The following is a 15,519-nucleotide window of genomic DNA, read 5'->3' as shown; positions in this document are numbered from 1 at the left end:
GAGCAAAGCATTGTGCTGGCTTTGCTCCAGAACAATGACAAAAGCATCAGACACATCTGGATTTATTTGTTTTATTAAAAGGCTTGGCTGTTGGCTGCAGGGAGAACGGCCTGGTACCAGTTTCTCCAGTAACACACTGGGCAGAGCAGAGACAGGACACAGCACCCACCAAGGCCTCTCTGTCAGCACAGGCAGACACGGTGGCCAGCCCACAGCAGGCTCTGGACAGGAATCTAAACCAAGCAAAAGAACTGGTGACTTTTTTCACTGTTAGGGAAGAAGTCACTGCACCTTCAGCTGGAATGGGAATATTCCCTCAGCTCCCCTCTGTGTCCAGCTGACCCTGTGCATGCCCCCACAGCTCTGCTTTTGGTACAGGATGGGAAGACAAAATTGCCGTGGGGGTTACAGTGACATTTCCTCCGTTACCAGCTTGATTTATCAGCCTGTCCCCTCTCCAGCTGGCCATTGTTTTGGTGAGCCAAAAGAGCAATCTGTTCAAACATAATTTAACCAAAAAAAAAAAACCCCTCCCCAACCTGATCACAGCCCAAGGCTGTGAAGCTGTGGGGCAGGGAGGTGCTGTCCTGCACTGCGCAGCCCGTGGGCTCCAGGCCGTGTGTAAACCACAGTGTCAGAGCAGTGCTGAGTGACAAAGACCTGCCTCTGCCCTCCCCTCCTGCTCTGAGCTGCACCCCGAGCCCTCAGTCCTCATCAGAGCTGTCCTCAGATTTCTCATCCCCCGCCACCTTCCAGTTCTTCCTCTTGCTCCTCTTCTCGGGCACCTCACTCGGCCTCTCGGGCGCCGAGCCGCGGCGCTTCTTTCTCTTCCTGGAGGGCCCCTGCTCCTTCCTGCCCTCGCATTCAGTGTCCTCAGAGCTGCTGGTGCTGGAGCTGCTTGCATGGGAAAAGTCACTCTCCTGCCCAGAAGAAGAGGTAGGTTCCTTGGCAGGCACTTTCCTGGGCTTTTTCTTGCGCTTGTGTTTTCCTTTGCGGGTGCTCGGAGTCTCCTCTCCTGAGGCCTCGCTGTCCCCCCGGGAGGAATCTGTGGAAGTTCTCCCCTGCTCCTTTTTCTTTTTCTTCCTCTTTTTGTGTGAGCGCTTTTTTTGCTTCTTCTTGTGGGATTTCTTGGTTTTTTTCCTTTTGTGGGACTCGCGGGCCGTTTGCTTCCCCAGGTGGGATCTCTTCTTCCCATTGACAGCTTTTTGCTCATCTCCCTCCTGCTTATCACTGCAAAAAGAACAGGAGTTGAACTGAAAGCCACTGAGTGATGAAACTCATTTATATCCGGTCTGTAAGCCTTAAAAATATTGATGATTCCACTAGGTGTAGCTTAAAAATAATTCTCTCTTAAAATCTTGTTTATATCCAACCTGTAAGCCTGGAAAATATTGATGATTCTGCTGGGTGTAGGTTAAAAATAATTAATTCTCTCTTAAAAACTTGTTTTTCCACTCTCCAAGACACTGCAAGAATTTATTTACCTCCTAGATTCATAGATTTTGGTAACTCCAGCTAAACCTGTATATCTTAATTACTACACAAGATTCTCCTAAGGTTCACACCACATTAATGGATTTGATTTTTTTAACAGTAAGGCTTTGCACTCAAGGCTGATCTCTGTTCAAAATTTAAAGCTCAGCTTGTAAAACTCCCTGCAGAACTTGTCAGAAGGCAGATTCTGGATCCATCAGTGGGGGTGTCTGCCTTACCTGTCTGTGTCAAATTCTTCAGGGTACAACTCTTTATATCCACTGTGTCCCCACCTGTAAGAGAGCAGAACCACCCATTAAAAACAGACATGTCTGAGGACAAAAATGCAATTCTGAAAAGGCACAGCCACAGAATGAATCTGAGTGCAGACAAGGAGGAAGGAAATAGGACTGACTTGGTTGGTGCTGTTTAAATACACCTTATGTTCTCAAAGCACAACTCAGATTTCTGAAAAACAACTCTGGACTTGTGTTTCTTGAGACTTTTTTAAGCTTATTGGGCAGAGTAACAAATATTAAGCTTAGGGCTGGGCTTTAGCAGTTTAATGTGGCTTAGAAACTTGACAGATGAGCTCAAATTGGTTATTCTGTGACATGGCAGAAGTTTGTACACGTTATTCATCCTCAAAACGAGCTCAAGCTCTATTTCATCACAGCACACACCAAACAGAAATGTGTCATTTTTTGATACAGGGCTCCAAAAAGACGCTTTAATTACAACCACAGACCACAGAATCCCCCCACAGACCTGTCTGGCATGTTGGCCTCGCATTCATAGAGCTTTTTATTCCAGGATCTGGCCCTGAGGAGATCCTCTTCCACCAGGTCCAGGAGCTGTGGGTTCCTGGGTTTCCAGTCTGCCCTGTGCCCCTCGTCGTCGAAGCCGTCGCTGCGCATGCGGCTGCTGGGGAGAAAAGAGCTCCTTCAGCTGGGGAAACAGCTCCCAGCCAGCCCCAGAGCCCCTCCTCACCCACCTGGGACCTCCAACCTCACACATAAACCAGCACAGAAATGGTCAGGCTTAAGCAAAGGCTTGAGCTCTTTCCAGAGAGTCCTCAAGGAGAAATCTTTCTGCGGTGTATCTCACCTGGAGGTGTCTGACAGCATTCTGCTCTGCCTTTTCCAGTAAGTCTCTTCTGTCTGCTTCTCCCACTCCCTTATCTTCCACATTTCTGTCTCCTCCTGGAGCTGAAGGTCACAGAAAGGGAAAAGACTTGAACATCAGGGAAAATCCGCAGTTGTGCAGCATGTGAGCTCCAGCCTCAACACCCCTGGTAAGAAAACTCACAGGCTCCTTTCCTGCCACCCCTAAAACAAAGGATTATTCACACACATCTGTGGCCAAAAGAGAAGTTCCTGACGGTGGTTAGACCTGCTGAATTATGATTCATTAACTAGTTTGCTAAACTTTACGGAGTTGCTTAATCTTGCAGTAAAATCCTACCTGTGCACACAAAGTTCAAACTGTTACAGGCAATTAAAAGCACATTCAAATTGCAACAAATAAAACTTACTAAAGATTTACTGCTTTTTAAGCAAACACAAAGATATTCCCTCACCCCGGGGTGAGTACTCGAGAGAAACGGAGTGAAACTGAAACTCGGGTAAAACCGAAACGGGGTTAAACTAAAGCGACCCTGAGGATGTGGCCGATTTCCCGAACTCCGTTTATTCCTGCCAAACACTCCCGCTCTGCCCTGCGGGATCAGCACCGGGCCACCAAACCTGCCCCGCACCTCCGGGATGTGCCCGCGTCACCGGGAGCGCCACCGGGGTGTACCGGGACCCTGGGGTGACAAGGGACCGCCACCGGGGTGTACTGGGACCGCCACCGGGGTGTACCGGGACCCCGGGATGTACCGGGACCCTGGGGTGTACCGGGACCGCCACCGGGGTGTACCGGGACCCCGGGATGTACCGGGACCCTGGGGTGTACCGGGACCGCCACCGGGGTGTACCGGGACCCCGGGATGTACCGGGACCCTGGGGTGTACCGGGACCGCCACCGGGGTGTACCGGGACCGCCACCGGGGTGTACCGGGACCCTGGGGTGACAAGGGACCGCCACCGGGGTGTACCGGGACCCCGGGATGTACCGGGACCGCCACCGGGGTGTACTGGGACCGCCACCGGGGTGTACCGGGACCGCCACCGGGGTGTACTGGGACCGCCACCGGGGTGTACTGGGACCCCGAAATGTACCGGGACCGCCACCGGGGTGTACCGGGACCCCGGGGTGTACCGGGACCCCGGGATGTACCGGGACCCCGGGGTGTACCGGGACCACCACCGGGAGATCCCCGCAGCCCGAGATGTTCCCCCATCACAGTGTGACACCACCGGGCTGTCCCCGCACATCGGGATATACCAGGATCACCACCGGGATGTACCGGCAGCCCGGGATGTACCGGGACCACCATCGGCCTGTCCCCGCGGCCCGGGCTGTCCCCGCACTCCAGGGCTGTCCCCGCACCCTGACGCTGTCCCCGCAGCCTGACGCTGTCCCCGCAGCCTGACGCTGTCCCCGCGGCCCGGGCCGCTCGGCTGGGCCCCGCAGGCCCGTTTGTGGCGCGGGCGGCCCGGGGCCTCACCTTGTTGTGCGCTCCGGTGTGGCGGATGACGTTGCGCAGCAGCACCTTCCCCACGGGCACTCGGGACATGCTGCGGGCGGTGCCGGTGCCGGTGTCCGCGGTGCCGGTGTCTGTGGTGTCGGTGGCGGCGGGGCCGGGCCGGGCCGCGCGGGGGACGCGGAAACGCGCGGGGCCGCGAGCGCACCGCTTCCGGCGGCGTCTCCGGGGCAACGGCGCCGCCAGGGCCCAGAGCGCCGCGGGGACGGGACCGGGCTGAGCGGGGCCGGGCTGAGCGGGACCGGGCTGAGCGGGGCCGGGCTGAGCGGGGCCGGGCTGAGCGGGACCGGGCTGAGCGGGACCGGGCTGAGCGGGGCCGGGCTGAGCGGGACCGGGCTGAACGGGACCGGGCTGAGCGGGACCGGGCTGAGCGGGACCGGGCTGAGCGGGACCGGGCCGGGCTCAACGGGACCGGGCTGAACGGGGCCGGGCTGAGCGGGACCGGGCCGGGCTCAACGGGACCGGGCTGAACGGGGCCGGGCTGAGCGGGACCGGGCTGAGCGGGACCGGGCTGAGCGGGGCCGGGCTGAACGGGACCGGGCTGAACGGGACCGGGCTGAGCGGGGCCGGGCTGAGCGGGGCCGGGCTGAGCGGGACCGGGCTGAGCGGGACCGGGCTGAGCGGGACCGGGCCGGGCTCAACGGGACCGGGCTGAGCGGGGCCGGGCTGAGCGGGGCCGGGCTGAGCGGGACCGGGCTGAGCGGGACCGGGCTGAGCGGGACCGGGCCGGGCTCAACGGGACCGGGCTGAGCGGGGCCGGGCTGAGCGGGGCCGGGCTGAGCGGGACCGGGCCGGGCTGAACGGGACCGGGCTGAACGGGACCGGGCTGAGCGGGACCGGGCTGAACGGGACCGGGCTGAGCGGGACCGGGCCGGGCTGAGCGGGACCGGGCTGAACGGGGCCGGGCTGAACGGGGCCGGGCCGAGCTCAACGGGACCGGGCCGCGCTGAACGGGACCGGGCCGCCCTGAACGGGACCGGGCCGGGCCTAATCAGACCTGAACCGGCCCTGAACGGAACCGGGCCGGGCTGAACGGACCCGGACCGGCTCTAATCGGACCTGAACCGGCCCTGAATGGACCCGGACTGGCTTTAATCGGACCCGGACCGGCTCTAATCAGACCCGAACCTCACCAAATTAGACCAGAACCGGCCCTAATCGGACCCGGAGCGGCCCCAAAGGAACCCGGAGCGGCCCGGTACCGGCCCCGGATCCGGCCCCGCCCGGGACACGGCGGTGGTGGCCGGGGACAGCAGGTGGCACCTCCAAAGAAATCCTCTTTTGGGGAAAAAAAATACCCCGGTTCTCCTTTTAGGGAAAAAAAATACCCCAATCGTCTTTTGGGGAAAAAAAAAATACCTCAATCCTCTTTTGGGAAAAAAAATACAACGGTCCTCCTTTGGGGAAAAAATACCCCGATCATCTTTTAGGGAAAAAAATAACCCAAACTAACCGTAAAAATTACCAGGAGCAATGTGGCTGGGTGATGCTGGAAACGATGTTAACTCGTTAATGGTTTCAATCAGTTACTTAGCTAATGAAATTTTAAGTAATGGTTTAAAACCAATTTCAAGTAATGGTTTAAGTTCAACTTTAAGTAATGGCTTCAATAAAATTTTAAATAGTAGTTTTTTATCAATTTTAAGTCTTGCTTATAATTTAATTTATTGTTTTAATTACCGTTTAATTAATTGTTTTCCTTAATCGTGGATATTTTTAGCCAGCGTTTAGCAAAGCTGTTGTAAGATCCTTCTGCAGAAACGCAGCTCGGGAAAAAGACTGAAACTTCTTCAAGGTTTTGGCAGATTACACAAAAGCCCAGAGTGAAAATCTTTGGTGGTGGTGAGGTTTAGGGCGTTTTTAATTCACTTTTGACTCATGAGGGGTGAATATCTCAAAAGCCTTTAGAGATACCAGCAGAAAAGGAAAGTTGGAGGAACAGCAGCACCACCAAACTTAAATAAAAAAAAAAAAAAAAAAAGACAAAAAAAAAAAAAAAGACTGTAAATATAAAAAAAAACCTGAATATTTGGTTACAGCAGTTGTTACCTGCTGTAGTAAAGAAGCACCAATGCCTTACTGCAGTAACAGAGGTGATGTGGTTCGGTTCAATAAATGGACAGGATTCCCATGGTTAGAGCAGCTCTCTTCAAGTGTTTAATGCTGGAAGAACCTGGCACACACAGCCCCACAGTGAACAGAGCAGAAGCTGCAGACGGTAAAAAAAAAGCAAATGTGTGGGAAGGTTTGTGGTTAAATTCCAGGTTAATAGCGTGAGTTTCACAGTGAAATTGAAAAAGCTGCAGAGCACTGACCCAGAGCAGGAGAGCCACACACAAGTGAAGAGAAAAGCACTGGGACATGGTTTAGTAGTTGTCAATTCCAAACATTTAATGGAACATGGGTTCACTAGAGCCAGTCTGGAATCAGGGTATTTCAGGCCATTCAGGAAAATCCAAAATCTTAAAGCACTTTTTTTTTTTTTGCTTAAGCAAGGCATCACAGCAACCAGACACTAAATAGTTCCCACAAAAATATTTAATTTCCACAGTATTTTCTTCCAATATCTTTAGTGAACTATGCAGAATTTTACAGGAGACAGTACTTAATGCAATATACAGAATAACAGGATCAGCCTGAAAAATTTCTTCCTTTTTATTTTTTTTCCAACTCTGCCCCCCCTATCTAATTCTCCTGGTCACTCTGTCATTACTGCACGGTTGTCCTTTTTTTTTTTCTTTGTTTTTCTTTTTTTTTCTTTTTTTTTTACATGAACATTTCCATGTGGAAACTGGAATTTCAGAATGTTCAGCACTGCGGGATGCAATGCCTGGGATAAGGGGACACGAGTCCAACAGACTGGAGAAGCACCTTACATACAATATGTACATGGAGAGCACATTCTGCAGCTTTACTGAGGCTGGACAACACAAGACAATCCAGGGAAGGTCTGCAATTCCAGTGGCTTCAAGTCAGAGCTTTCCTCCGGCGGAACGCCTGAAATGAAAAATCCCAACCATCCCAGTGCTCACATGATTAACATCCATCCCCTGGTGGGGTGATTTATCAGCAGGTGTGATTTGTCAGTGCTGGCTTCTGACACACACTGAACACTCTGCACAACACAGTGACTTCCAGGCCATCAGAGCCTGGGGTGAACTCAGCCACAGGAACAGCAGCTACGGGCTCCTTACAAAAAAGCAGATGTCAGTGAGGGTCCGTGAGCAGACAGCACACCCCTGGGGCAGCCCACAGCTGGGCCCCCACACACAGCAGTGCTCCTGGACCTTTAAAGTGCTCACAAAAGGGATCACGCAGCTCACAAGGTCCCTGCCAGTGCCAAAATCCCACCAAAAAAAAAACAAAAAAAAAGGCTTTGGAACAGCAGCGCTGGGCCTTTGAGACACTGTCCCCAGGCACTTGAGTCCCTCAGTGCTGGGCATGTCCCCCACCCCAGGGACAGGACGTGGGAGTTCCCCTCCTCCTTGGACCTCTCTGTGGCCACCTCACCTGCGCTCCTGTGAAGAGATGTTTGAAATTCCAATCTCTGACAACACTGAGGTCATGGAAGTGTTGGTGTGCACCCCCTGGGCACCCGAGTTTAGAAGCAGCTGGCACAATGCCAGGATAATTTTGGGTTTTTTTCTTTTTTATTCTGGGATGTTTAACTCTGTTTTGGAAGAGTTTGCAAGTGAACTAACTGTATAAAAATACAGTGTAGCAGTAATATTGCTCTGAAAAGCACTTTTGCAAACTTTTTTTTTTTTGTTTTTCTGTACAGACTGGTAAATAACATTACCAGATAATATAATACATATTTTAAATAAAAAAAAAAAAAAGGAACTCTCTTAAAGTCTGAACACTAAAGTCTAAATAGCTTGTTTAAAACACAACAGTGTGACCCAGGAAAATTCTGCTTTGCATGGTTAAATTATAGCAGCATGGTTACTGGCTTTTCAAGGAAATTCTTGAACTCAGCAAGCCACTGTGCTCCAACTGCTCCGTCCACAACACGGTGGTCACAGCTCAGGGTGACAGACATCACGCTGGCCACATCAAAGCTGGGGGAAAAACAAGGAAACAAAGGTTAACACAACTCCTCTGCAAGGCAGCAAAGAGCCAGGAACAGCAGCTGCTGCTTGGTGACAGATGTTTCCCCAATTGCACCAGAGAGCAGATCATGTTCATCCCTTCTCTGAGGGAATTGAAGGAAGGAACTTCCCACAGGCACTAAAAACACCTCTGTGTGTTCCCCTTAGGGCAGGGAGCTCAGCTTTCCTTGCAGCACAACGACAGCCCCACTCAGAAAAAGAACCATTTTAATTCCAAGCATGGGGATATTATATCCTTTAGGTTTTTTCTTAAATGCAAGTTTAAGGAAGTACTGAAAGCAATACATTTTAGGGGTTTTAAAATGGGTTTTTAAAACCTATCTAAGGTAGGTGTTAGGAAACTAGGCATTATTACAAAGTTTGACTTCAGGATCAGATGAAACTCACCCTTTCTCATTATCAGCTGGCACTAGTCTTTGTTCTGAGGAACCCACTGCAAGGATGCAGGCCTGAGGTGGATTGATAATGGCAGAGAAATTCTTAATCCCATACATCCCTAAATTGGAAATTGTGAAAGTACCACCCTAGAAGAAAACAAACAGATTCATAGTGAAACTCACAGAACTGTTTTATGTGGGAACATAAGGAGAGGGGGGATCTCATCCCAGTCTGCAGAGTCCTGATGAGGGGAGGCTCTTTGGTGAGCAGGGACAGGATCCAGGGAGTGCCTGGAGCTGTGCCAGGGGAATTTGGGATGGAGCTCAGGGAAAGTTTTTCCCCACAGGGTGCTGGGCACAGCCCTGAGGCTGCCAGAGCTCCAGGAGGGGTTGGGCACCACTCCAGGGATGCCCAGGCTGGGATTTGGGAGTGTCAGTGCAGGGCCAGGAGCTGGAGTCACTGATCCCACCTCAGGATATCCTGCGATTACTGAACAAGGCCAAACATCACAAAACAGCCTTTGCTCCTTCGAAACCAGCCAGGAGCAGCAGAGTTTATCACCACCACGAGTGTCTCACCTGGAATTCGTGGGGCTGGAGCTTCCCTTCCCTGGCTTTGGCTGCCAGGGAGGCCACGTCCTTGCTGATGGCAGCCAGGCCCTTGATGTGAGCGTTGAACACGATGGGGGTGATGAGCCCTGCAGGGGTGCTGACAGCCACGCTCACGTCCACCACGTGGTTCCTGCAACACACACAGCAGCTGGCACCACTCCAGCAAGACAGCTAACACACACAAAAAAAGGTTCAAAACAGTCCAGACAACCCAAAGTTAACGTTAGTTTGCTATAATTATTTCACCTTGCCCACCAGCCTTAGACTCAAAGGTTTTATCACTTTAACAAAACCTCTCGCCTTCACTTCATATTTTTCCCTTCCCTCAAATCCCAGCAGAAGTTCTGTTTTGCCATGAGCAAAGGAAGTTTCTGGCTCTGACCATAAACTTACTGCCTGATAACTGTGTCCATCCATGAAGAATTTGCCTCTGGCACCTTCAGGCACGCCAAAGCAGCAGCTTTGATTAGGAAATCATTGACAGAAAGCTTAATCTTCTCTGAGACCTCCTGCAAATAAAGAGGTTCCAGGTGTCAGTTTGTCCCCTGCACATCACCCAAATCAACGGGGGCAGCCACTGCAGTTCACAGGAAGCAGCTGTTATAAAACAATCACACCACTTGCAAGCATTACAATTCAGAGATAATTCAGAAGGTGTAAGTATCTCCATAATTTAAGAACGTAGTTTTTTCAATGTTTGGTTTTCCTCAAACTTGGCCTAGAATTATTATTCTGCCGAAATTTTTTATCTTTCTTGCTACTAAAAAGCTTTCTATCCTTTTATTTTCTGCCTAAAATAATGAATCATCAAGCAGAGCTCAGAACAGCCTCTTTGGGAAACGAGGAATCAGCAGCTATGAGGAAAACCTCATTCTGTCACAGACAGTCCACAAGTGACCCACAAGAAGCACTGGAAAGAGTGGGTTTTTTCCAAGCCAAGATGCCAGAACTCACCTGATTGAGCTCTTTCCTTAGCACCAGCACTTTTCCCATGTTCACATCGATGGACAGGTAGTAGTGAGGTATCGTTTGCTTGGACTGCATCAGCCTCTGAGCAATGACCTGGGGGAGTGTGCAGAGCAGGGGACACCCGTCAGCCTGGGAAAGTCACAGCCACAAACCACCATCGTGGAGAAGACTGCGGCCTTACCCTGCGAATGTTGCTGATGGGGATGTCTGTGAAGGTCCCCTCGGGTGCCACAGCAGCTGCAGGAACTGCCCCTGGAGCTGCAGCCTGCAGAGAACACCAGTGTCACTCCCAAAAACACCCAGAGAGCAACTGCAGCTCTGCCAAGCTGCCTCTTGGTAAGAGCAGCAGCTATCTCCACCTCTCCAGTACCCACCAGGCTCCTTCTAACCCCTGCATTTGAGTATTAAATGCAGTATTGAGTGATTGAACACTGAGATGTGCTGCAGTGAAGCTCCCAGCCCAGCCAGCCCTGCTCTGGGTGTTGTACAGCACACAGAGAAACACCTCCACCAGCTCAGGGACAACACAAACCAGGGGATCAGGACACTTCTGGGGCAGCAGTGACAGGCTGGGGTTTGCTGGGTCTGCCTTTCCTTCTGAGCTGGGCCAGCTGGGACTGGGTGACCCCAGCCTGTGAAGATTTAGCACCCAAAGGAAGGGCTGGGAGCACTTTTTTTTTTTTCTCAGTGGAATATCAAAGGGGCAAACAAAGGGAGAAGGCTTCACCAGTGTTTCTGGCAGGTTAAATTTCACAGTCATCACCACCCACACAATCCAGCAATGCCAGTTCCATGCAGGACCTGCCCTTCCACAGAGCCTGTCCATTCCTGGAACACCCATTCCCACAGATTTCCAGCCTACTCACTGGAGGAGCCTTTGATGGCACAAATGACTCCACATCTTTTTTGGTGATTCTGCCATCTGGTCCAGTACCTGAAAGGGGCAAAGGAAAACGGGAGAGGATTTTGATTATTTCCAACATGGCTTGACTTCTAAAGGCACCAGTTTTATTCAACAGAGGGGAATCACTGAACACAACTCCTGGTTCAGTCACTGAACACAACTCCTGGTCCACAGCTGCAGTCAGGAAAAACAAGAAAACACGGATCTACAGGGACAGAAAACTGACAGTGAGAGCAAAGAAGTGGAAAGGGAAGGTACCTTTCACTTGGGTAAGGTCGATTCCTTTCTCTGCTGCCAGTTTCTTTGCCAGGGGACTGACCACCACCCTTCCTCCCTTGCGGGGTGGCCCCGCCGTGGGGGCTGCTGCAGCAGGAGCAGCAGCGGGCTGGGGAGGAGGAGGAGCAGCTGCAGGAGTTGCCATCACCTTAACAAAGAATCAAAGCCATCAGTGGAACATCAGCACAGCAAGAGAGGTGCCCCATCTAATTATCATTCAAGAGATAATCGCTCATGGGCACAAAGGCTCCCAGAAATAATGTCAGAAACTCGCTGGGAAGGTCAGCTGAGCCATACACCAAATAAACGACTTTTATAAAATAAACTACTTTTGCTCCCCGTTTTCAAGGATGAGGAATCAGAAACCGGCACAAGCAACGAGCTGGGGAAAAGATGAGAATGAATGACACCTGCTGTAGGTCCTGGAGGGCAAATTATTGATCAACACATGATCAGCCTTGCACTCACAGATCAGAGCAGGGCTTCACACTGGCAACAGCAGCTCAGCTCAGCCTTGCCAGGGGTGCCCCTGGCTTCTCTTACCGGTGGAGGAGGAGGAGGAGGAGCTGGAGCCTTGTCAGCGACTGCAGCAGCCTGGTAGTCAGCAAAGGCTGGAATATCAGCCTCCTTCTCCACAATGATGCACAGAGGAGTTCCTAAGGGCACGTCTCTTGTTCCTTCAGGCACCAAGATCTTGGCCAGGTAGCCTTCCTCCTGCACTTCAAAGCCTGCAGGGGAGAGGAACAACGCTGAGGAGCTGCTCTGGAGACTCTGCAGCCCTGTCCTGCAGGAGAATCCTTTCAGCAGGGAACCTCTCCATGCGCTTGCTAAGAAGGATTGATGAGGAAATAAAAGTGTTTTTAGGAGCTCCAGTGTTCGGCTCTCCAGTGGAATGGGATGTTAGCAGAACCTGTCCCACAGCATCACCCCCTGAGCAGCCAGAGGAGGTGGCAGAGGCTGCTCAGGACCATTCCAAGGGCACCTCACCCCTCCTTGGCTGGGGACTCACCTATTGTGGCTTTATCTGTCTCAATCTCGGCCAGCAAGTCTCCCTCGTTCAGCTTCTCCCCGACCTTCTTCTCCCACCTCTGCACTGTGCCCATCGTCATGGTGGGTGACAGAGCAGGGAGAGTGATCTGGGAAGGCACAGAACACAGCACAGTCACATCCTGCTCGTCCAGAAGGCTCAGGAACACAGTCTGAACTCCTGAGAAAGGAGAATGCCAACCTAAAGAAGCAGCTTTAATGCACTCCTAGGTCTGGCTCCGTGACAGCCAAGCAGAGCTGTCCCACTGTGCTGCTTTGGCTCCTTTTAGCAAGGCCTGAGCAGGAGAGCAAGCAAGAGCAGAGGGCAAGAGATGGAGAAATCAAAATAATCATCACTGCCAGCAGCCTGCAAAGCTGAGGAAGGCTTAAGGAGCACGTCACTTTGTCACTGTGACACACACACGTGGAGAAAACTGGGCACAGGGGGCAAGCAGGGGGAAGGAAGCAACTTCAGTAGCCAAAACACAAACTTAGAAGCCATTCATTAATTATTCTATTACTGGCTCTGAGTAACACCTCAGACAAATCAGTTCCCATGTTTTATCCATGGGATGGGGTCCAATATTCTAGATTTTCTTTTCCAAAGGGACGTCAAAGCAACCCCCTGCACAAAGTGCTCAAACCCGTCAGTGGACACACTTCTAAAGCTAAGCAAAGCAAAAAGGTTATATCCACACACACAATTCAGTATTAGTCACCCACAGACCCATCTGCTGTGCTCACCAGAGCATCACAGACTGCAGCTCTGCTCTGAGATATGAGCAGAGATTATTCACGTTAATCAATTCCCATTCCAGACAGTTTTTATGACAAAATGCCCCACAGGCAGCAATGCCAGGGGCAGAAAAAGAGTGCAAGAAGCCCTTCAAGCAGGAGCAGTGCTCTCTTACCTGCATGTGAGGAGGGTAAGAGCTGCCAGGGGCCTGAGGAGAAGGCTGAGGTGGTGGGGAGGGGGCTGCAGCTGGAGGGGGAGGCACTGAGGCTGCAGGAGCAGCAGCTGCTGCAGAATCCAGGGTGTAATTTTTGAAGGCATCAATATGTTCAGGCCTAGAAGAACACACAGAGCCCCAAACCCCATCAGGTGATGGTCTCAGTCTCTCACTCGAGGCACCCCAGAAGCCCCAAGAGGGGAAATTCATGTCAAAGGTTAAGAAAATACATACTTTTCTACTGTGATACATATTATGGCCCCAATAGGAACATCCCTTGTTCCTTCTGGCACCAGGATCTTGGCCAGGTAACATTCCTCCAGGCTCTCAAAGCCAACTGTAGCTTTGTCTGTCTCCACCTTTGAGAGAGAACAGGAAACGGTGAGCCCAGAGCCTCCCAGTCTGTTGTAGGGTCACAGTCCTGGAAAAACCGCCCTGAGGCAGCAGCTCTAGGGAAGTCTGCCCTCAAACCAGCCCCGAGAGGCTGATAGCCACTCCTTCCCACCAGCAGCCCTTGGGATCTGTGATCCAAAATCTGTCCTCAGCCGGGGGCAGCCCCCAGGCCACATGTGCAGCTCACAGAGACCAGCCCAGCCTCGTCCCCACTGTACCTCTGCTATGAGATCCCCTTCGTTGATCTTGTCCCCCTCCTTCTTCTCCCAGCGTGCGATGGTGCCCATCTGCATGGTGGGGGACAGCGCTGGCAGGGTCACCTGTGAGGGACAGGGCAGTGTCACCAGCCAGGCACATCCAGCAGCAGGAAGCACACACAGGACACAGATAAAATCCTGGGATGTGGGGCACAGGGCGGCTGCAAAGCCCCAGGCTGCAGGAGAAGAGCCCTGGGCAGAGCCACGCCGGGTGCTGAGGGCAGAGGCTGTGGTTGCTCCATCCCTGGAAGTGTTCAAGGTCAGGCTGGATGGGGCTTGGGGCAACCTGGGACAGAGGCAGGCGTCCCTGCCCGCGGCTTTAAGGTCCATTCCAACCCTTAACACTCCATGATTCTACCGAGGAGGGGTTAAGCAGAGGCAGGTCTCGGCCCGGGTGTGCCGAGGGACCCACAGCGGGGCCGGGATAAGGGACAGAGCCATGGAGGCAGCACCCGACAGCCACCCACGGGCTTGAGGCTGAGTGCCGCCAAAGGCACAGAAAACGCCGATCTTTTCCCAGTTCGGGCAGGAATTGAGCTTTGGGATGGGTTCACCCACGGAGGTGCTGCAGCCCCCGTCCCCGGAGGCGCCTGAGCGCCGTGTGGGCGCTGCGCTCCGCGGGCTTTTCCAGCCTTGAGCATTCCACAGCTCCGTCCCCGGGGCAAACCGAGCCGCAAGGGAACGGGACGGGACGGGAAGGGGCACGGGGGTGTCTCTCACCTTCTGGTGGGCCGGCAGGCTGCAGCATCGGTGCGGGACCAGCCGGGGCCAGGCGGGCGGCGGCAGCAGCGGCCGAGGCGCGGGGTTACCCCAGGCCGGGCCGCGCCGGGCCGGGCCAGCCCCGGCTCCTACCCCGGCCCCGAGCGCTCGGCGGGGCCGCACCAGGCCGGGCTCCCCGCTCACGGCCCGGGACACGCGTCGCGCCAACACCCGCCACATGCTGGGGCCGGGCTGGGCCGGGCTGTGCCGGGCAGTGCCGGGCTGTGCCGAGCCGTGCCGGGCTGGGCCGAGCCGTGCCGGGCTGTGCCGGGCTGGGCCGGGCTGTGCCGAGCCGTGCCGGGCTGGGCCGGGCAGTGCCGAGCCGTGCCGGGCTGGGCCGGGCTGTGCCGGGCTGTGCCGGGCTGTGCCGGGCTGGGCCGGGCTGTGCCGGGCGCTCCGGGCCCGCCGCGCTCGGTGACCTCCGTGCGGGCGGCGCCGCGCGACACTGGCGCGGCCGTAAAGCGGCGCCGGGCGGGACCCGCCTCAGGGACCGCCTCAGCACCGCCTCGGCACCGCCTCGGCACCGCCCCGAGCCCGGGACACGGAGCGGGACCGGGAATGGGGACGGGAACGGGGAATGGGGATGGGAACGGGGAATGGGAGCGGGACCGGGAATGGGGAGCGGAACGGGGAAATGGGGATAGGACCGGGGAAATGGGGATGGGACCGGGGAAATGGGGATCGGAACGGGGAGAAGAGGAGCGGGCCAGTGAAAGGAGAGTGGACTGGGGAAAGGGATCGGGCTGGGGAATGGAGAGCGGACC

At 53.9% G+C, this 15,519-nt stretch overlaps 2 protein-coding genes across 3 annotated transcripts; both read right to left on the bottom strand.

The window, feature by feature from the left end:
* Window positions 1-57: 57 nt before the first annotated feature.
* NKAPD1 (NKAP domain containing 1) lies at window positions 58-4,200 on the bottom strand. Of its 2 annotated transcripts, none has more exons than XM_066334775.1 (5): window positions 4,085-4,200; window positions 2,581-2,681; window positions 2,242-2,397; window positions 1,713-1,766; window positions 58-1,230 (listed from the first exon to the last, which is right to left on the bottom strand). In XM_066334775.1, exons 1-5 carry the CDS (start codon window positions 4,151-4,153, stop codon window positions 705-707), a joined length of 906 nt encoding a protein of 301 aa, XP_066190872.1. In that variant the 5' UTR covers window positions 4,154-4,200; the 3' UTR covers window positions 58-704. The 2 variants fall into 2 exon arrangements, with proteins under 2 accessions (XP_066190872.1, XP_066190874.1); XM_066334777.1 differs by having other exon boundaries at window positions 2,242-2,394.
* A 2,285-nt stretch (window positions 4,201-6,485) lies between these two features.
* Window positions 6,486-14,941, bottom strand: DLAT (dihydrolipoamide S-acetyltransferase). The gene is made up of 14 exons (XM_066334762.1): window positions 14,717-14,941; window positions 13,958-14,059; window positions 13,581-13,705; window positions 13,308-13,464; window positions 12,380-12,506; window positions 11,914-12,098; window positions 11,353-11,518; window positions 11,057-11,124; window positions 10,372-10,455; window positions 10,176-10,283; window positions 9,615-9,730; window positions 9,189-9,351; window positions 8,620-8,756; window positions 6,486-8,181 (listed from the first exon to the last, which is right to left on the bottom strand). The coding sequence occupies exons 1-14, from the start codon at window positions 14,933-14,935 to the stop codon at window positions 8,052-8,054; spliced, it is 1,887 nt and encodes a 628-aa protein (XP_066190859.1). The 5' UTR covers window positions 14,936-14,941; the 3' UTR covers window positions 6,486-8,051.
* Between the last annotated feature and the right edge of the window lie 578 nt (window positions 14,942-15,519).

This window comes from Sylvia atricapilla, chromosome 23 (assembly GCF_009819655.1).
Source record: "Sylvia atricapilla isolate bSylAtr1 chromosome 23, bSylAtr1.pri, whole genome shotgun sequence".
Taxonomy (NCBI): Eukaryota; Metazoa; Chordata; class Aves; order Passeriformes; family Sylviidae; genus Sylvia; species Sylvia atricapilla.
The sequence above is the reverse complement of the archived record's forward strand: the minus strand, read 5'-3'. Positions and strand labels throughout refer to the sequence as shown.